The following is a 23274-nucleotide window of genomic DNA, read 5'->3' as shown; positions in this document are numbered from 1 at the left end:
TTTTCTACTCGTCAAATCCCTGCCAAGCCCACCTCCTTCGAGCTTCCACTTTTTCCTTCTTGAAAGCTTGCTTCTGTATCCATCTTGTCCTGCCTTAGCTCCTGTTTTGTCCTTCAACCCTGCTGTGGGCGTTTCCCACCTCTTTCTACTGTTTTGTTATGTTGCGTCCTGAAACCTTCCAGACCGTTGTCCATTTTTTCCCCTTTAGTGGCATCATTGGAATGCTTTTGGTGCATCCTGTTCTTGATCACTTAAAATTCCCAGTCAGGAATGTTTATGTAGCTGTCAGAAAATGATTGAATGGAATTTTTCATTTAAAGTTTAATTTCTTTCCAGTTACTGTGTGACAATATGGTGATGAAAGGCAATGACAAGCGAAAGCCATATTGTAATATGATTTGCCAAAGACATGAAATAATAGCAAATGCTATTAATTCAATCTATGTCTGCATGTGGTGTGCAAAATCACACACCTAATATCAAATGTGCATCCCACCTCTCCCTTCCTATTTCACGAGTCAGAGGAGTGAATGGCTTTGAAGGTAGTTGCTCTATTATATGATAACGCCACAAACCTCCAATAAGATTAATGAACAGGATTAAATAAATAAATTGATATATGTGGGGAAATTACCTGCCCAGACCAGGAATCGAACCCAGGTCTTCTGGAAAACTGTACCAGTGCTCTGCCATTTGGCGACCCTGACTGAGCATGACTTTTTTGACACTTCCAATAAATTGTCTCCTCTGATTTTTGGTGTGGTTTATTCCCTCCGTTGATCCTTCATCTCTGAAGCTTCCAATCCTGAGCCTCCATCTCTGGGTGTTGGATTCCTCGCTGGTTAGCCATTTCCTTAATCTAATCTTCTCTTGGTCTCCACCTTTTTGGCTATCCAATCTTCCCCCATCCTCCACCCACACATGCCCAGCCCACATCGGACACCACTCTTCAGCCAGCTCACTTCACCTCTTCTGCCCAATTTTTATCCTCACTTCCTCTTTGGTTACGCTCTGCATCCATCCAATCACATGCATCTATCAAAACCATTTGGTCTCCTTTTCTCCTCCTTCATCCAAGTCAAGCTCTCTGGCCCATACAGCACCTGAGACATCACTACTACCTTGTACACCACCTTGGTTGGCTGCTCTTGGTTCTCTGCTCACCTCTCCCACCAATGGCAGCCTTCTCCACTTCCTTGTCTGTTATCCTGCTTCCCAAGTAAACAAATAAACATGCTTTCAAAATCACGTAATCTCTTGTCTTCAATTCCTCATGTTTCCTTTGGTTCTTCCTTGTCACCATCATCCATTTTGTCTTGTGAATACTCGCGTTCAATCCAAATTTCTCATTTTCATCACTGATCCTTCTGAGGAGGGTTGCAAGTTCTGTAACCACCACAACCATCAGCATACTCCAAGTACCACAGTTTCTGATCTTCAATCAGGATGCCATCACCTACTTGACTTTCTCTATGGACTATATGAAACGTGGTATAATAGGACATTGAACAAGCTGGGAGATGCATCCCTGCTTCACTCCAGTCTTTACCTTACACCATTCTCAACTTTGTCCCCTAATTCTCGCATGGGCCTCGACTATCCTTGGACAAATTTCTGATCATTTTCTGTGGAATGCATTATTTTTCCAGAACCTTCCAAGGTCCTTTCCCTCCATGCAAAGCCATATGCCTGTTTCAAGATGGTTAGAAAACACGCATAGAGATCCTTATCCATTTTGTAGTTCTTGATCAACTCATGACATGAAACATGTGATCAATACATCCTCTTCCCACCCTAACCTCGGACTGGTTATCATGCAGTGACAATTAGAGCTTTGCTGATTTTTTTTTTTTTTTCTTCAGCAACAACTTGGTGAAAATTTGTATTCAAATGTCTGGTGATTGTATTGTATTTATTTATGCGAATGTGTACTTGTATATAGCTCATTAATTTAAAAAGACAGGCACTATCGAGCGAATGTTTTTTTTTTAACTCGAAAAAACCGATCTTTTTTCTTCTTTTTTTTGCCTAAAACACTCCCAGGCACTTACTGATGAACCTCTGAAAGTTTGACGAAGATCCGTTCAACCAACTCTGAGAAAAATGGCAACACACAGACAGACAGACAGACAGACATCTCTCTTATATAGTAGATTTAATATAGACTGATCCTTCAAGTATTATTAGTCCTGCTACAATTCCTTTGAGGAATGGAACATCACGATCCTGCCCAAACTCTTCGGATTCTTCCTTGTCCTTCAGACCACTCGGATCACTGCTCAGCCACATCACTGCTTTCACTTCGCTAAACTTGAACAGCTCTGCAACAATGTGGTCATTGCTTCGTGCCTTCTTATTCTTTCTGTTGAAAGGCTTTTCTCACCTCTTTCTGTCATTTCTCGGCCCATTTCTTCATCCTCAATTATCCTGTCCTTATTGTCAATCTCCACCAGAGTTTGATATATTATGTTTGTGGGGTAGTGATATGTAGAGTCATGTAGATTTGTGTAGGTATTATGTTCCGGATGTTGGGTAAGAACCATCACCATGTAATTTCTGTTTAGCTGAATGTCGGAGTAAGGTGTATCTTCGTCCCCATCACGAGGGGGTGGGGCATGTTAACTAGCTTAGGGGATAAGGATCAATTATCCCTTGTAAGTCTTACCTTGTGTGATTTATCCTTTGTCCTTTATGGCACTGCAATGGACACAAGTGACGAAATGGCCATTAATTGCACTAAATAATAAAACCAACTAGAAGCCAGTTCTGAGCACGGCCATTTGGACGCACCAGCTACATTGCCACGGAAGACGGGCAGGCTGAAGACACGCCCCGAGGAGCCGTGATTGGCCAGGGCGGAGCAAGAAGCAACTCGCTATTGGGTGGGAGTTGACCAACAGGAAGACCGGGGTAAGAAGGGACTTGTGATTGGCCAGGGCGGAACAAGAAGCTACCCTCTGATTGGTGGAAGGAGGGCCGAGGAGGAAGCAGAGCGCCGATTGGCAAGGACCACCGATGACGTCAGAGGCGAGCAAGAAGCGGCGCGCTGGTTGGTGGAGAAGCGCTGATGACGTCACGACCCCACGTTAAAAGAACTCGAGGACCGACATTTTCTCTCTGTCTTACCCTGGACTCTTGCCTCTCTTGCCCTCCTCTCTTGCCTTCACTCTTGCCTTCCTCTCTCTTGCCCCATTGTTGGTGTTGTCCCTCGTTCCGGACCTCACGAGCAATTGCGCGTGGATGACGGGCTCCAGGAAGCAATCGGAGATGCCACCGGGAGACGTGCAGGGTTTTGCAGGCAGAAACGATGTGTGGACGAACACTCGGGCCTGAGCGAGTGAGGCTTGTTTGTCGCCAACGCGCGCGCAACATCACCGGCGCCCCGGACGACTTTTGAAGACCCTGACGAGATCCCACCAATGATCGAAGCTAAGTGCACACACACCCCATTATTTTCCCGTTTATTTTCTTCCTGTGTCTGTGTTATAAGTCTGGTATGGGGACGTCCCGATTAGGAATTTGATTTACCGTCACGTTTCTTGTTATCAGCATTTCTTTTAATAAATCCTTTTGTTATTTTCTGTACATTTTAAATCCAGATTTTCGTGTGAGTTTATTTCCTGCAGGTTAGACTGCCGTTGATCGCGACAGGTAAGCTTCAGCCTCCTCTTCCCCTTTCTTCCCCCGCGTATATATAATCCGCATTTGGGCATCGCCTTCAGAGTTAAAAGCTCGCTATTGGCCATCCGTGACTCTCCTGGTGTTAACTGGGAGGGAATCGCACAACAATATGTTATGTGGGTCTTCTTTGTCAAGTCTTGTGTCAAAATGTTCACTCCATCAAACCAACAGTCCTCTCATTCAATACCTTTTCCCATCCACTGGGTCCATCCCAATTACCTTCCCTGTACTTTTATTCAGGCCATCAAATAGTTTTTCAGAATCGTGCTTTTACGGTCTTAGGATCTTGAAATTACTAATTACTAGGGCATGCCCGTACTATATATAAGCTAGGACGTGCCCGTACGTGGGTGCCCGTTCCTTGCCAAAAAAAAAAAAAAAAAAATATTTGTGTAGGGGTGTGTGTGTGTAAACATCCTAGGGCGTGCCCGTACGTGGGTGCAAAAAAACATGCGTGCAAACAACAACAACAAAAAAAAACTTTGAAACCACGTGGCAGTAACGACCACAGAACCCCCCCCCCCACCTCTATTTACATGAATGGTTTGGTCCATTCGCAACGACCACAGAACCCCCCCCCCCTCTATTTACATGCAATGGTTTGGTCCATTCGCAACGCCAAAGCGAACGGCGAACGGCTAAATCGCCATAGCTCGGTAAGTACTTGTCCGATTAATTTCAAACCTTGAAAAGGCACATCCTCGGGTCCCCAGCAATATACCTGGCAAGTTTAAAGTATATCGGACCCGTGGTTGTCGAGAAACAGCGGTCACAGACAAACATACAAACACACATACACACATACACACATGCACACAGAGATTAATGGAATTATAGATAGACTAGGGCATGCCCGTACTATATATAAGCTAGGACGTGCCCGTACGTGGGTGCCCGTTCCTTGCCAAAAAAAAAAAAAAAAAAAAATTTGTGTAGGGGTGTGTGTGTGTAAACATCCTAGGGCGTGCCCGTACGTGGGTGCAAAAAAACATGCGTGCAAACAACAACAACAAAAAAAAACTTTGAAACCACGTGGCAGTAACGACCACAGAACCCCCCCCCCCCCCTCTATTTACATGAATGGTTTGGTCCATTCGCAACGACCACAGAACCCCCCCCTCTATTTACATGCAATGGTTTGGTCCATTCGCAACGCCAAAGCGAACGGCGAACGGCTAAATCGCCATAGCTCGGTAAGTACTTGTCCGATTAATTTCAAACCTTGAAAAGGCACATCCTCGGGTCCCCAGCAATATACCTGGCAAGTTTAAAGTATATCGGACCCGTGGTTGTCGAGAAACAGCGGTCACAGACAAACATACAAACACACATACACACATACACACATACACACATACACACATACACACATACACACATACACACAGAGATTAATGGAATTATAGATAGATGAAATCGAGCTAAAATAAAGCAATTCTCTATGTACAATTGATGAATAGAGAGTCACAAATGGCTGAGCCAATCTCCACCAAATCACCGGGATACTATCATTCTTTAGTTTACACAAGTAATTCCGTCACCATTGAGAGTTTGGGCCAAAAACGATATTATAGTATGATGTCTTAAAGTTGTGGACGGATTTTGACAAAACTCAGTGGATGAGGTGGTTCGGTGACAAGAACAAGCTGATGAGATTTTAGTTACTAGGGCATGCCCGTACTATATATATATCTAAAATTATATCCCCCCCCTCTATTTACATGAAATGGTTTGGTCCATTCGCAAAGCCAAAGCGAACGGCTTGCGAGTTCGGTGACAATCCCCCCCCCCCCTCTATTTACATGAAATGGTTTGGTCCAAAGCGAACGGCTTGCGAGTACGGTGACAATCCCCCCCCTCTATTTACATGAAATGGTTTGGTCCAAAGCGAACGGCTTGCGAGTACGGTGACAATCCCCCCCCTCTATTTACATGAAATGGTTTGGTCCAAAGCGAACGGCTTGCGGAGTTTGGTAAAGAAATCGCCATAGCGTGCACAAACGCGCAGGAAAGCGAAAGAATCGCAAATTAGTTTTAATTAGTTTTAAAACATAGTTTAACGCCAACATAGTTTGCCAACGTGAAATAAATGAATACGCTCTCAAATGTGCCGTCCGAGGCAGAGTCTGTTCGGCACGTTCGGCACACGTGATAGCTCGCTGCTCTCTGATTGGTTGAATCGTTTTTTGGACATAGCTCGGTAACTACTTGTCCAATTAATATGAAACCTTGAAAAGGCACATCCTCGGGTCCCCAGCAATATACCTGGCAAGTTTAAAGTATATCGGACCCGTGGTTGTCGAGAAACAGCGGTCACAGACAAACAAACAAACACACACACAGACACACAGACACACACACACACACACACACAGAGATTGCTGGAATTATAGATAGATGGTACAGATGCAGATTCAGCCTATCAGTGGGATACAACATGTAAACTGTTCAGCCTGGTGGAGGTATTTGCTCGACCAAGTGCCATTCGAGTTTTTCTATTTATTTTTTTGTGGCGGCCTACAACACTTCCCTACACCCACGTAGGAATGGGTTTGGAGATCATTATATATATTACTAGCAGAAGTACCCGGCATTGCCGGGCGGGGGAGGGGGAGGGGGAGGTGGAAGGGGAGGGGAAGGGGGAAGGGAAGGGGGAAGGGGGAAGGGAAGGGGGAAGGGGAGGGGAACGGGGGGAGGGGAGGGGAGGGGGAGGGGAGGAGAGGGGGGAGGGGAGGAAGGAGGGTGGGGGGAGGGTAAGGGGGAAAGGGGAGGGTGTAGGGGGAAGGGAGGGGGTAGGGTGGAGGGGGAAGGGAGGGGGAGGGGGAGGAAGAGGGGGGGGAAGGGAGGGGGAAGGGGAGGGGGAGGAAGAGGGGGGGAAGGGAGGGGGAAGGGGAGGGGGAGGGGGAGGGAAGGGGGAGGAGAGGGAGGAGGTAGGGTGGAGGGGGAAGGGAGGGGGAAGGGGAAGGGGGGGAGGGGAGGACAGAGGGGGGAGGGGAGGTAACATTACATTACACACACACACAAACTGTGTTTTATGTTCAATGGTCTGGCGGCGGGGATGGAACATCACGTGATCGCTCTGAGCGAATCAGCGCGCTGCTCTAAAATTCCGTGTATAATATTCGTCGCTGAAAAAAAATCTATGTGAAACATGCTACTATCTATGCTAAATCATGCTAATCATGCTAAAATCTATGCTACTTGCTGTGAGTTTATGGCGGCAAGGAACATCACGTGATCGCTCTGAGCGAATCAGCGCGCTGCTCTGCCACCGCCTCAGATTCCGTGCATAATATTCCTCGCTGAAATGCGCTGAGGTAAAAATATGGTAAAAAAATATTATGAAATAATTTTTTTTAGGTCGGCCATGTTCTTCCCAGGCTCAATGGCCATGTCTATGCCAAATATCAAGCACGTGAGCCTCTCCGTTTAGGAGTCTATCGGTAACATTACACACACACACACACACACACACAAACTGTGTTTTATATATATAGATATTGTGCCAATGACCTGACCCAGCGTACCCCAAATACATCTGCAAAATTGGTGGAGATTATCCCAGTTGTTTTAAATTATATTGTTGCGGATATGGGATTTGGCCTCCATATCCGCTTGTAAATATTCCCCTATTTCCCCAATACTCCCCAACTATCCCCAATCCCCCATTCCCTAGTCCCATTGTCTGTAAACAACACTCTGTAGAACCGACCTTCCCCTTCTTCCCCCATTAAATGTCGTGCCCAGGTCCACCGCATCTCACGTAGACAACTTTCGGACATCTTGCTAGTTATTCTTAGTCTATGTCAGTTAAGGACTCGTTTCCATTAATTCTGACTCTTCGTTGCACCAGAATGTGATTGTATGGCACCAGTAGTGAGTTTAGGACCTCCCCATACCTCCTCCCATCTTCCCCATGAAACAATAACAACAACAACAACTACAACCACAGCGGGGGCGGCGCGGCCGCGGTGCGGGGAGTGTGCGTCCTCACACCGGCTTGGTTAGCCGCCATTGCCATGTGCGCCCACGGGGTTACCACGAAGGGGCTGGCTGTCAGCTCCTCGTCAAGGGCGGAGCCCGGTAACCCCCGCACCCAATAAGAAGCAACGGGCCGATTCCATCTGGGGCGGAGCTAACGAGCCGAGGGCGTGTCACTCCCCGCCGGATATACGCAGCCACTTACCGGACGTGACGTGAGATGCGCCTCAGCCACGAAGGAGAACCAGACGCCACCTCCAGCGCGACGAGACCTCCCGCATCTCTGGACCGGACCGGGTCGATTCTGTCCCTGAGCCAAGAGTGCACCTTGAGGCTCGACTACCTGCCCTTCCTTGCCATCAATCCCCGTGTGAGTCAGTCTTGTCCCGTTTATCTGTCGTCTGTCGGGGGTTACTATAAGACCGTGATTAAGTGCCTACCTTTCTATGCTGTCTCTCTTGTCCTTGTAATCTAACGTTCCGTAATATTATAACCTCCTCCGGAGGTCTTGAGAACTGTACCCCTGGTGTCGTGTCCTTTTAACCCAGCCGTTGTGTCCTTTCCTTAATTGATTTAGCATAGCGCGACTCGGCCAACGTTCGAGTATAATCGGGTAAACTGTGCAGACGCGGTCATACCAAACCGCTCGGTAAACCAACATCCACAACCGCGTCTGTAACAATATAATTATCAAATGTATATTCAGAGAATTTCCTTATTACAGTTAGATGAACTTTACCATCTCCACAACCTGCATTAATTTATTTAGTTACTAGTAGGGGATACCAGGAGCTGCCCAGCTGGGTGAGCTTTTCTCGGCGGTTGTTTTGGGACGTGTTGGACATTGAAAAGCTATGGAGTTATTGACCTCATGGTCGTTGCCTGTTGCGCGGTGGCAGCACTGCCTGACCCCACATCCCAATATACGCTTTTGGAGGCCTAAAAACGGACGTCAAGGGCAATGTGTGGTAGCTTCAAACCTTGCCCAGATTCTGAAATAACTGCATCCAAAATTTTGGGACCCTGTAATAGGTGCCATGGTTTGGCCGTGAAAGAATTATGTACAAACAAACACACAAACACTTGAAAATATTACATAGATTTTCATGTAAAATCTACACATCCCATTTTAAGTTATCGATGGGAGCTGTGTCCTTGATGAGGACTTGCATCCTTAATTAGTTTTAGTATAGGACAATTGGCATATTTGGGAAAGATGGGATGGGCTGTTCTTGCTTTCAAATATATTGGTGGTGTTTCCTTTTTTATGCCTCCGCCCCCGAAGGTGGCCGGAGGCATTTTGTTTTTGGGTTGTCCGTCCGTCCGTCCGTACCGGCTAAACCTCGTTTGTCTCAGCAACCACATGTCCAATTGAGACAAAATTTCAGGGTAGGAGCCACACCCATGCAGAATGTTTTTTGTGATAATTATGATGTCATATGTCACGTGGTATGGCAGCCATTTTGGATTAAAAGCAAATAATTAAAAAATTATTTCTTGGAAAACGCTGAATAGAAACATTTGAAACTGGGAAAATTGTCAAGTTCTCCCAATGGGGAACAAAAGCATGATAATGATGACACCATAGGTGAAGTGGTATACCAGCCATAAATGTTTTAATCGAATGCCTTATCCTAAAAATCTTAAATTGCATGCATATGATCTATGACCCATTTGTATTGAAATATTAAATTTATGACATCGTAGGTCACATGGTTTGGCACCCATATTCGATTGAACCTAAAACCTGAAATAAATATCTTCTCCCAAACCACCAAATCGATTGACTCGAAATTTTACGTGTGTCGTTGACTGGGCATGATGATTAAAGGTTGATCAAGAAAACATAATTGGTCACATGGTGTGGCAGCCATATTGGATTGAATGAAAATATTAAATAATTATATCTCTGAAACCGCTTACCCTATCAATGCGAAATTTTACAAATATAAAACACCATTGTTGCATATAGCTTGAAAATGATGACATCGTAGGTCACGTGGTTTGGCAGCCATCTTGGATAAAAACAAACCTTATCCGATCAACTTGAAACTTCACAGATGTAATCCCCTACCCATACATATGCAGAGTTTACATTTTTGATGGCATATGTCACTGGGTTTGGCAGCCATATTGGCTTGAACGCCGATATTTTAAAAAATCCCTTCTCCGAAACAGCTTCACCGATTGATGTGAAACCTATCATGGCTGGTGAAAAAGTGATAATTTAAAACAGCTGAAGGTATTTAAATCAAACTTGTTTATTTTTAGGACAGTGAGTGAGGGCATCTACCCATTGTGATGCGCAGGGACTATGTGGAGGCATGTTGGCGACACAGTAACATTGCTCTCGTTTCTTTTTGCACCTGTCACCTCTCACCTTCCCTTCTCCCCCCTCCAATTAAAAAAAATTAAATCTGCTGTTAAATGCAGTGCTTTTAGTTTGTCACCAATCTTCTCTTCAAAGTAAACAGCTTTGTCTTTACAAATACCCCTTTAGAGAAGTTATTTATTTATTTGATACAGCAATTATGGTGGCAGAAGGGCTGGGATGGGCATATAGATGAGTGGTCGTCATCTTTTGGGGGTTTATATTTTTTTTACACAATGTGTTTATGTTCATTACAATTATTTGAGTACAGATCTATCACTTGCAGAATGTGTGTCAACATAAATTGTACATTATTTAGTTAGATCAACAAAAGTCTCATCAAATCCAGTTTTTGTTTTTTTTGGTCTGAAAAATATTGTCGCATATTTGACCCCACTCCACAACTGCTAACTACAGTTGGGCATAAAGCCACAAACAATGAAGCAGATCACTTTGTGGATGACCGTTGTCACCACAATTTACTTTCAGGTACACACCTGATCCTGAAGTGGGAAGTGCATCCTGAAATCCGTCCTGGATCAAGAACCCTGCCGGTTATCAATTAGTAGTGAGCAATCTATCTATTAGATCAACTGAAGCCTCGCATACTTGGGGGCTCTTCACCATTCATGAGTGTGGGCCGGAACTGATGCACGCCAATGACAGGCTGCCATTTGGCAGCCTTCTCAGACAGGGCCCCCAAGCCTCCATAAAAGCTGTGATGATGCTCCTAACCCAGCATATATGTATATGTGGTGAAAGTAGCACCACTTTGGTGGTAGCAGCTATTACAAATCATTTTCCTTTATCTTGCGATATTTAGTATGATATATGATCAATAAAATTTCTTTCAAAAATGAGAAAAGTTACAAAATTCATTTCCAAGTGTGGCGCAGCATGTTGCGTACTGGTGGGCCCAGAAGGGTACTCCCTCCCGGAGGGCGTGAGAGCTAGTGAAAATAATAAACGTCTTCTGAACTTAACTCACGCATTCTGAATTGGTCACTATATGCACTTGTTTTCTCTAATAGTTAAATCCTTACAGAAGACGGACACTAGAAATGCTTTGCTAAATTCTTAAAAGATGCTTCACTGATCACTTCCTGCCCCATCCTCTCCCTTCACTCCACCTTCTTCATAAACTCTCCAGTCTACAATTCTCCCTCCTTTGACAGATCCTTCACTATCAGTATAGTCTTTGCTACCTTTCAATTTCACCATAACTGCGCTCTTAAGCAGACATAACTATGAAAGTTAGTTGTAAATTTAGTGCTTTTGTGAAAAGACCTCAGAATGCAATTCCTTTCATAGCAGCCATTAAAAGGAGTATGAAGGTCACAACTTACAGCTGCTTCCATTTTGCTCTTGATTTTTTCTAGAGTTGCCTTCAGCTGGGAGTTTTCTTGAGTCACCTTTTTCATGCGCTCCTGTAACAAAAATATTTTTGTTGTGGGTTGTTTTTAAAAATTGAGGGCAAGAAGAACATTGTGTGATTTGAAATGCCTTGATTAAATGTCAAATCCATCCTCGATGAAGAATTGATGATAGATGGGAGCTAAGTTGACAAGAAAATAGATTGCTTGTACTTTTTACAACTAAGTTGGCTGATACTTTTCTATAGATGGTCGAGGCTCGTGGAAGAGCTAGCGCATTGAACGGATCAGGATTGTACAGGACAAAGGAAACAGTAGAGAGAGAGAGAGGGCAAACTCCAACAGCAGAGTTGAAGGCCAAGATAGAGGGAGACTTGGACAAACTTGGTGTGGGGAGGAATGGGGGCAGGAGAGGTTGAATAGGGTGGACAAGATGGATACAGAAGGAAACTCACAGGAGGGAAAACTGGTAATTTGGAAGGAGTAAGGCTTGGGGTGGTGTGATCTGAGATGGTGGTGAACAACTTTCTAAGAAATGTTATCAAATAGTTCAATTCAATAGTATCAATAGCTCCCCCCCCAAAGCCCTCGCCCTCTCTCAGATCTCTCGATGTCTCCATGTCTCTCGGTCCCTGCTCTCAAATGTTGTGTTTGTGTCCTTCCCCCTCTCTCCCCATCTTGTCTACCGCTCCTGATGTTATATGTTTTATGTGTCGGTTTGTCTTTCTGTGTGATTAATGTTCGCTCTTTCACGAGCCTCGATCTTGTATACAAAAAAAAAAAAAAATTGACATGGTCAGCCCAGTGATGTGGCAATACTAGTTATTAAAGAAAAGGCCTTCTCTTTCATCATGCCTCAGCCATATTCACATCCCAGCCATTCCATTTACTGCAGGTAGTAATAATAGTTGGGTCATTCCACGAAACCGGTACGATTTGCGGTCCCTCTGACCTTTTTAAGTGTATTTTATCCATCGGGTCACCAAAATCAAATTTTAAAAGCTTTTTATCATCAATTGAAATGTTCCCTTTAATATTTTGTAAACAAATTACATACATTTTATCTTTATATCATAAATTATCTTGCTTTTTTCAGTAGACACCACCTATTTTGTCCATTTTTTCATGTCCCCTTTGGCCTTCGATGAAAGTGGACTTGAGATATGACTACTAAAAATGTAAAAAAAATCATACATTTTGCCATTGACATACAATTGTATCTGTGCTTTATTGCTTTGTTTTTTCATGGTCATGTTTAGTTTTTTAATAAATAGATGATTAATCATTAAAATAGCATTATATAGTTCTGTCCCCCAGTCGCACTCAACCCCGTTACACAAGTCATTCCCCCCTCCATAAAAATAATGGACTGGCCCTTTAAGTGACATCACCAACAGGAAGTGGCATTCTACAAGTGTTCTGAACAAGATGCTGCAGAGAGAGGTAACTTCCCACCTTTTTGTCCAATGTTTTATAGTAATTTAAACTTTCATAGTGTGGTCGTAAAGCTTAACAGCTCAACTCTGTTACATGTAATAAAGATAGAAAACAATTATTTGGGAAAATTATCTTTGTTATTTCAACAATATATTGGATTTCTTACTATCATGCATGCCATGTGGTCTCCCCTTAATCAACACAGGTAGAGTAGTGGCCATCTTGAGTAAAAAATCACAACCCCGTTACACTCAACCCCGTTATTAGTTTCATCATAACAGGGTTGTGCGATTGTGACGGGGTTGTGTTTTTAACACTTTGGTTGTGAAGTGATCATATTATTTAAATTAATTATTATATTTCATCAACATTCTTATACTACATGCATATGCATACATGCTATTCTTATACTACTTATACATGTTCCGTCAATTAATAAAAGTTTATGTACATGTAACAAGCACAAAGTGTGGTTTGCACTAAAACAGGTATTTAGTTAAGTTATCCTGAGGCCTTGCAAATCTTGTTTGACCAGAGGTCAAACAAGATTTGGTTCTTATGCCTGAGACTGCAGGTTGGTTTTGCACTGCACATGTACACACACACACACACACACACACACACACACACACACACACACACACACACACCACAAAATTGCACTTGTTTTATTTTGATGACCTACCTGTATTCAGTCTCATGTTTACATTTTACTGCACAGTACAGTATATTGTTGTTATTTTGTTTGTTGGTATTTAGTTAAGTTATCCTGAGGCCTTGCAAATCTTGTTTGACCAGAGGCTTGGTTCTTATGCCTGAGACTGCAGGTTGGTTTTGCACTGCACATGTACACACACACACACACACACACACACACACACACACACACACACACACACACACACACACACACACACACACACACACACCACAAAACTGCACAAGTTGTTTTATTTTGATGACCTATTCAGTCTCACGTTTACATTTTACTGTACAGTATATTGTTGTTATCATCAGTGTTAATAAAATTCAGTTAAATTAAAATGTATGTCTATTGTTCTTCTTAAATGGTTGCATAATGAAATACAATGTTTATAGAAAATATTACATTGAATTTGAGATTAAAAACAACTATTTATGTTAAGCTGTATTTGTCTCTTCAACCCCGTTTACCACCTTCAACCCTGTTATCCTAGTCTCAACCCTGTCACGCCTATATTTTTTGTGATTTATTTCTTTAGATTTTATGAAAATGTATGTAATGTTTGTTGAACTCTGTCAGAAATGTTCAGAGCAATCATAACAATACCTTTTTTAGTTAAAAGTCAGATGCTAAAGTAGATTTATGATAAAAAACAGAATCAAAGAATCAAAAATGTGGCACATTTGAAGCTTTAGTATAACAAAAGTGGGAGAATTGATGTACTTTTTATATTTCCAATTATTTAATTAGTGTGAGGGACATTTGATGAATAGGAAAATGTTTGTTTAATTACAAATACAGTTCATAATCATATTCAAACAGCTTCCAGAGTGTCCATAACGGGGTTGAGAAAATATAGTGCCGTATCATAAAATAATGACCAATAATAATAGGGATTTAATGCCTGAGATGGGAAAATATTTTTTTCTGCAAGTTAAATATGTCCTTAATGTTGTGGGGTATTCAGAAAAGTGAAACATTTGGGTCATTTAAAATAATAATAATAATCCAAATCGTACCGGTTTCGTGGAATGGGTCAGTTATACGCCTGGTGTTGGCTTAATGGTTAAGGTGGCTGGCTGGGGTTCTTATGGTCTTGAGTTTGAACAGTTGAATTGAAATAACACCAGGTGGGTTGGTTGATTCAGCCCCTCACCCTCCAAGGTCATCAAAATGAGTACCAGCTTACTGGTAACAGGGGCACTTCCAGAAAATGATGCAACCAGCAGACATGGCTGCATATGAAACAACAGCAACAAGTACTAACTGTATGGCCACAGCCAATCAAATATTTTTTTCTAATCTACCAGCACACAACGGCCTATGTTTACAATGGAGATTCGCCAGGGATACCAGCGTAGTGCAAATGCATCGCTGTGTGAACAATCTCACAGGTGGATCCTTGCAAGGTATTATGTAAATGTGTATGAGCGTTTGTTGCTTTGCTCGGTATAAATGTAGATACACTGCTGACACTGCAGTTTGCATAATGCATGCTCATTTACCAGAAGGAAGACATTTTTGTTTCAACATTTGTGGTAAAAATGTGGATTTTGAAACATCTGACCTCCAAGTTGGCTTGTTTATTCATAGATTCTTCTTCCATTTTATTCTGTTTTTCTTTGACTTTTCTTGGGACTTGTAAAAAGGACAAAAAAGGAGAGCTTAGATACATATGTAGGTATAGAGATAGATATACATAGCAACTAGCGAGTGATGACAACTGTACATTATGCTGATGTCATGACTTTAGCAAAAAAATTTTTTTGCCAGATGTAAATCAATAAATGCGCTGTGCAATTATGGACTTTTTTTCAATTTTTTTTTACAAAGGCATACCTGTTACATTTTTAACATTCTTACCTGGTTTACTTTGTCCTTTGCCACTGCTTGAAACCATGACACCGCTATCTGTAAGGATGATGGATGCAGTCTCTCCCACCTAGACAACATGTGGATCCTACAATTACACAATGCTCGTGGACGTGACAAGTCATGAAGAAGGTATGAATTTACAACAATTACAATCTTTAAAATCATGTTGTGGAAGCATTGACATTTTCATTGGCAATCTTTTACCATGGATATATATACATATATATATTATTGTGCTTGCTAGTATACCCACCTGCCCCCCCCAACCCACACCCACACACACATCCACACACACGCACATCCACACATCCACACACACACACACAAACACACGCACACATCTCCCCACCCCACCCCCAACACACACACGCACACCCCTCCACACACCCCTCCACACACACACACACGGCGACAAACAGGGTTGGCGGCAGGAAGGGCATCCGGCTGTAAAACATTGCTTCAAAAAGGGGACCAAAAAAACAAAACAACAACCACGGTCCCCGAAAAAGGCCAACCCCCGCTTTGCGGGGAAAAATGGCCTCTAAAGGTGTTTTTTTTTTTTTTTTCTAGTATACTTGACTTACATGGGAGTTCATAATTTGGCCAAAATTCCATAATTATTTTCTTGAAAGCTACTATAAAATACATGATATGTATTATGAGGATAAAGTGATATCTGATCCAATAAAATAACAAACCTTGAGGCGACTCAAGGTCTGACCCAATTGGTGAACTTCCAAACCCCGATCTCTTCAACTCGTACATCTGTTTTCCTGGATCTGGCCATTACCAACTTTCCATCCAATCTCTCCTTCTCCTCCTCTGCCCCTCTTGGGAACCTCGCACCATATTCTTTTCAAAGCACATGTCTCTCTGGCTATTGTAAAGGAAGAACTTCAACGAGGCAGAATCTGGCTATTTGCACTGGCAGGGATTGCAATCTGCCCTCTTACAAAAGGATTAGGCTGCCATTTTCAAAGCATCTGATATTGATTCCACCTGGGAATACTTTCACAAAAGCCTACTTACCTTCACGCACTGGTTTATCCCATCCCATCTGTGGCTATCTTCAGATTGCAGGCCATGCCATTTGGCTTGTGCAAACAGCAATATTCTGTGTCATTAAGGTTGCTCTTTGACCAGCATCCTCTCATCCTCTCAGCCCTGGATTACTGAATCCAATGGGGAGGCTGTTATGGTCAGTCGGCTGGCTTCCTCAACATGGAAAGCAAACCTGACTGTGAGTGTCACTTTAGGTCACTCAATAAGGTTCGCAGCAAGTTTGTCCATCCTAAGACAAGCCAGGAAACATCATTTTACAAATCTCAAGGCTGAACTCTTCAAGTCTTCCTCAAAGTCATGATGATACCTTTTCAAGTCCGTCTGGTGTGTACTTGCCCTTAATTTCTTCCCTCACCTTTAGTGGGTCTCAGCTCATCTCAGTGGGCTTCCCTCAGCTCATCTCAGTGGGCTTCCCTCAGCTCATCTCAGTGGGCTTCCCTCAGCTCGTCTCTGTGGGCTTCCCTCAGCTCGTCTCTGTGGGCTTCCCTCAGCTCATCTCTGTGGGCTTCCCTCAGCTCATCTCAGTGGGCTTCCCTCAGCTCATCTCAGTGGGCTTCCCTCAACTCATCTCGGTGGGCTTCCCTCAGCTCATCTCGGTGGGCTTCCCTCAGCTCATCTCAGTGGGCTTCCCTCAGCTCATCTCAGTGGGCTTCCCTCAGCTCAGCAGAAAGTGATGCAACTGAAGTTCGCATATCAGTGAAATGGGGGTACTGCATACGTTTGTATTCATCGACAAAAACGAAGAGTATCCCCAATATAATTTGAGATGTCGTTTATGTATTGGCCCAATACTGCCTTGGGGAACTCCAGCTCCCATTGGGAGAGAGAAGAGAGGGCTCCATTAATAGCAACGAGTTGACGATGTGAGTGGAGGAAGTCAGAAATTCAGGCACCAAGGTGGCCTTGTATGCCATGGGCAAGGAGTTTGGGAAGCAATGCAGGATGTGTGACTCTGTCAAATTCCCTAGTTCTGTTCAGCCAAATGCTTCTGACCACTTGTTTGAGATTTAAGGGCGAACCTTTTAAGAGAGAAACATTTCAAATTCTCCCGAAACATCTCTGCGGAAATCTTCTAGGCTTGCCCTCTTTCTTTTCGGTTGTCTTCCATCACTTGGTGTCAACCAAAAGAACTCACTTTGTTGGAATTGAATATTCTCATTTTAGATTATTATAACCATATGTTTTTGCTTGTCTATAAATTGTTGAGACCAATTCATGGTCTTCTTGCTTTATTGAGACTGGTCTCAATATTTTTCTCAGTCCCTCAATTTGTATGTCCAATATTGTTCCTAAATACACAAACCTCCCTGCATCCTCAATCTTATTTCTATGCAAAAGCAGATCTTGAGGTTTAGTATTGAATCTAATCGATTTGGTTTTGGTGACGTTAATTTGCCAGCCTACTCTTCTTGCTTTTCTCCCGAAAAGTTTTGTCCTTTCTTGAATCTTTCCAAAAATATTTGAGATTAGATTTAAATCATCGGCATCGTCCAAATCCTCTGGAACTTCATTGGGCATCCATTCCATACCTGTTTCCTTTCTTCAGTTGTCTTTAACACATGGCAGTATATTTACTATTCGTGAAAGAGTTGGCGAAAAGATGAAACCTTCATATAAGTTTCAATAATTTTGATTATCTTTTCAGGTAATTCGAACATTTTCAAGAGTTTTCATAGTGACTTTCCATGAACACTATCAGAAGCTTTTTCAAAGCCCTGTAATGGGTTTTCGTCTTCTCCGCTCAGAGGTTACAAAAACACATACAGGATAATGGGTTTCTACCAACTGTTCAATCAGTGCCCTAAAGAGAAAAATCTGATTGCTGCAAATTTTCCCTTTCCTGTTCTCAAACCTGACTGTTCTCTTAAATATCTTTTCGATTACTTCTTGTATTCTATCCAATGTAAGTGTACCTGCTCAAAAGTTTTGATGCTCCTAAAAGGAAGGTTATTCCTCTCCAATTGCTGCAGTCTGTCTGCCCAGTTTCCTTTTTTGGCATCTCTATAATAATTTATTTGAGCCAATCTTCCGGTACTCCTAAATCCCAGGTTTTATTAAAGAAGTTGTATGGAGCTTTTGTTGAATTCGAGATATTGACTTTTAACAAATCTGGCGTGATTCTATTTTGTCTTGCTGCCTTGTTTTTATCTAACTTTTGAATGGCTAGTTTAATTTCTTCTTCCGTTACACATGATACGAGTTAGCCTGGTGTTGGCTTAGCGGTTAGGGTGCCGGCTTGGGATCCTAGGATCCTGGGTTCAAATCCCGGTCGAGCGCTGAATTACGCCAGGGGGGGTTGACTCGGTCTGTCATCCTTCCGAGGTCGGCAAATTGAGTACCAGTTCACTGGTAATTCCCTGTGTGTCGCAAGAGGCGACTAACAGGGTTGGCGGCAGGAAGGGCATCCGGCCATAAAACATTGCTTCCAAAAGGGGACTACGGTGCCCCAAAAAGGCCAACCCCTGCTCTGCAGGGGGAAAATAGCCTCCAAAGGTGGTTACACATGATACGAGTGTGCATGTCTCTCTTGATGATGTATCAATTAATTTCAAGTCAAGTGGGTTGAAAGGGTCTTCTCCATTCAGAATTTCCTCAAAATGTTCTGCCTAAAGCTCTAACTGTTCTTCTTCAGTTGTGAGAGTCCTTCCATATTTGGCCTTTACAGCTGACATGCTCTGATATTGCTTACCTCCTTGAGCCTTTGTAATCTGGTAGTGTCCTGGTATCGCCCTATTGCGCTGCTTCTTCTGTTTATTGTGCTTTATCTTCTATTAAACTCTTTCAGCATTCTTTGTAATTTTCTGATACTCAGTCTTTTTGCCTCCGCCACCAAAGGTGGATGGAGGTTAGGTTTTTACCCCTGTCTGTCTGTTTGTCTTTGTTTGTCTGTTTTGTCTGTCTGTGAACAGAATATCTTGAGTTGTGGTCGGATTCGGACAAAATTTGGTGGATGAGTTGATTGGTGCACGGACAAGCCGATTAGATTTTGGTTCAGGTCTGAATCCAGATCATCAGTGGGATCTTCTATCTAATGTTTTGATATTGTTTTCTTAGACTCAACTTTAACTTCATAATCACTATAGACTATATTAGTCTAGTAGGAAGACTAGGTCCCCCTGCACCCCCCGGAGATATACTTCTAATCAGTGTTTCTAGATTGGAAAAAATGTGTAGAAAATGACTAGCTCTGGCCCCAAGCTGAAAAAATGTCCCACATACCATTTTTATGCAAATTACTGCTGCAAATTTTATGCAAAATTATGCAAATTTTATGCAAATTTTTGATGAGGAGTAGAGTTGAGGGGTCTTTGAGGGCTTCATCGAGGTGCTCTCGGTTGCAAGACTGGGTCATTCTGAGAAGCACAGCAGGGTCAGAGATCATGATGTTCTCCTCCTCAGTGAATCTCTCCATCAACAGCCTCTCCATTGCCTCACACACTGTTTTGAGGCAAAAGAGGGACTTTGCGTAGGCCTTTCCACTGAGAACACCTTTGAGAGATCCACTTGTTACTAGTTGTGCCTCAAAGAGAATCTCTGCATATCCAGAACCACGCATCTTGTGTCCAGTGAGCATCCCGATGTAGTTCATGGATGTGTGGAAGGGTCCAATCGTTACTACATGACTAGCAAATTCATTTGGCCAGCGCCAGATGATGGGAAGGGCTTTCATGCAGACACCCAGATCAAATGTATTCAGGACCCATCTCTGACCCACCTCAGCAGTTGCTGCCTCGGAACGCTTCAGTAGCTCACGAACAACTGCGTTGTCTGTGATCGGTTGGTGGATAGGCGTGCAGTAGTCGACTGTTGATTTGCTGGGTGGGGGAGAACCAGTTGCAGAGGTGAAACCCCCTAGCCCAGGCACAGGCTGCAGGCCATTGCCATGCCATGCAGGCACCAGGCACAGACCGATCGCAGACAACGCAGTTGTTCGTGAGCTACTGAAGCGTTCCGAGGCAGCAACTGCTGAGGTGGGTCAGAGATGGGTCCTGAATACATTTGATCTGGGTGTCTGCATGAAAGCCCTTCCCATCATCTGGCGCTGGCCAAATGAATTTGCTAGTCATGTAGTAACGATTGGACCCTTCCACACATCCATGAACTACATCGGGATGCTCACTGGACACAAGATGCGTGGTTCTGGATATGCAGAGATTCTCTTTGAGGCACAACTAGTAACAAGTGGATCTCTCAAAGGTGTTCTCAGTGGAAAGGCCTACGCAAAGTCCCTCTTTTGCCTCAAAACAGTGTGTGAGGCAATGGAGAGGCTGTTGATGGAGAGATTCACTGAGGAGGAGAACATCATGATCTCTGACCCTGCTGTGCTTCTCAGAATGACCCAGTCTTGCAACCGAGAGCACCTCGATGAAGCCCTCAAAGACCCCTCAACTCTACTCCTCATCAAAAATTTGCATAAAATTTGCATAATTTTGCATAAAATTTGCAGCAGTAATTTGCATAAAAATGGTATGTGGGACATTTTTTCAGCTTGGGGCCATAGCTAGTCATTTTCTACACATTTTTTCCAATCTAGAAACACTGATTAGAAGTATATCTCCGGGGGGTGCAGGGGGACCTAGTCTTCCTACTAGACTATATAGATTATGATCAATTCCTACATCTCCACTGCTCCAGGTTCTGATATCCTTCATGGGTGATGTCCATTTCCTTATTTTATTCTTGGCAATGTGATCTGTCTGGTTTTTTTGTTTAGTTTTTTTTGAAATTCCATCTGGTGTCTGCAAATGGATATGTTTGTGGTGAAACAAAGTTCCCATTACAACTACATTGTTTTCAGCACAAAAATCTGTAAAGAGTTCTCCATTCTCGGCAATCTGTCCAATTCCTTTTCTTCCCATGCAGCTCTTTTCCTCCATTATTCCTTCCAACTTTCATTTTCATGTCCCCCCATAACAGCTAGAACATCATGTCTCAGAACCAACATAATCACATACTACAGTTGTGTGTGTGAAATCCTCTTTAGTGTATTTTTCTGCCCTATTTGTTGATGCATAGCAATGAATGACACTCAATTTGCTGCATTTAGAATGCATGTCTTAATCATTTATGGGTTTCCATTCTAACAACTTTTCCTGTGCTTTTCCAGCTAGAATCATCATGAGCCCAGCTTGGTGACCACAGTACTTTCCGAATAACCCCAATTAACCCTTCCTAATCCAACCCTCTTACTTTCAGGTTGCAGTGTTTCCTCCCTTCCTCTATTTTCTTTTATTATTCATTCATTCCCTTGCTTATTGTGTCCAAGACCTGTCCTACTGTCAGTTCAATCCCTCAGCCGACTTACTCCTTCATGAGTCTTGATCTTTGAGAGGGAAGTCTATGTTTATGTCACTGCCCTATATAATAACAGAATCATAGAGGAGTTTAAAATGCCCACCCCCAAAAAATGTATCCCTCAAGAGCCCCTGAATCCTCGACATGCCCAGAGCAGCAGGTTGGTGCCAAGTGAAGCTTAGTGAGAGTTTAGAGAGCACTTTGAAATTTGTTCAGGGTGCTGGCGATACCTCGCCTACTATTCGTGAGATACATTATGGGATTTTAACATCCTCCAACAACTTGTGCTTGCAGACCGATCCTCAGGCTTAACGACCTTCCAATGAACGGCGCGCACATTGATGCATCGCCCTGCATGTCAAACATCAGGATGACGGTTTAGAGCTGGGTCAAGATTGAAACCCAGACTTGAAAGCTGAGAGGCGACTGTGCCGACCTCGAGGCCATCCTGCCAACCCCATCAGCTTGTATTTTGACTTGTGAAAAATACAATGAGGTGACCCCAGAACCTCAGTCAGTGCAGCAATATATGAAAACTTCATCTGAGATTCAATTTTCATGGGCTACTGTACATGCTCAGATGGGAATGCCAAACTGGCCATCCGAAATCGATATGTATCTATCTATCCTAAATCGATATGTATCTATCTATCCTAAATCGATATGTATCTATCTATCCTAAATCGATATGTATCTATCTATCCTAAATCGATATGTATCTACTATCCTAAATCTATATGTATCTATCTATCCTAAATCGATATGTATCTGTCTATCCTAAATCGATATGTATCTATCTATCCTAAATCGATATGTATCTATCTATCCTAAATCGTTATGTATCTATGTCCTAAATCCATATGTGTCTATCTATCCTAAATCGATATGTATCTATCTATCCTAAATCGATGTGTATCTATCTATCCTAAATCGATATGTATCTATCTATCCCAAATCGATATGTATCTATCTATCCTAAATCGATATGTATCTATCAATGCTAAATCGATATGTATCTGTCTATCCTAAATCGATATGTATCTATCTATCTATCCTAAATCGATATGTATCTATCTATCCTAAATCGATATGTATCTATCTATCCTAAATCGATATGTATCTATCTATCCTAAATCGATATGTATCTATCTATCCCAAATCGATATGTATCTATCTATCCTAAATCGATATGTATCTATCTATCCTAAATCGATATGTATCTATCTATCCTAAATCGATATGTATCTATCTATCCTAAATCGATATGTATCTACTATCCTAAATCTATATGTATCTATCTATCCTAAATCGATATGTATCTGTCTATCCTAAATCGATATGTATCTATCTATCCTAAATCGATATGTATCTATCTATCCTAAATCGTTATGTATCTATGTCCTAAATCCATATGTGTCTATCTATCCTAAATCGATATGTATCTATCTATCCTAAATCGATGTGTATCTATCTATCCTAAATCGATATGTATCTAT

At 42.6% G+C, this 23274-nt stretch overlaps 1 protein-coding gene across 2 annotated transcripts in view; it reads right to left on the bottom strand.

Moving 5' to 3' along the window:
* LOC137426778 (uncharacterized) overlaps window positions 1–23274 on the bottom strand; it is a 48715-nt gene that overhangs the window by 19884 nt on the left and 5557 nt on the right. The window contains exons 4-6 of one of the 2 annotated variants that reach the window (XM_068115652.2): window positions 15410–15488; window positions 15114–15184; window positions 11380–11460 (exon numbers count right to left, since the gene is read on the bottom strand). In XM_068115652.2, coding sequence (XP_067971753.2) covers window positions 11380–11460; window positions 15114–15184; window positions 15410–15488 — 231 coding nt within the window. The remainder of the gene's footprint in view (window positions 1–11379; window positions 11461–15113; window positions 15185–15409; window positions 15489–23274) is intronic. The other variant, XM_068115662.2, reaches the window with a different exon arrangement.

Source organism: Myxine glutinosa, chromosome 1, assembly GCF_964187855.1.
Source record: "Myxine glutinosa chromosome 1, kmMyxGlut1.1, whole genome shotgun sequence".
Classification (NCBI taxonomy): domain Eukaryota; kingdom Metazoa; phylum Chordata; class Myxini; order Myxiniformes; family Myxinidae; genus Myxine; species Myxine glutinosa.
This window is presented reverse-complemented; position numbering and strand designations above follow the sequence as displayed.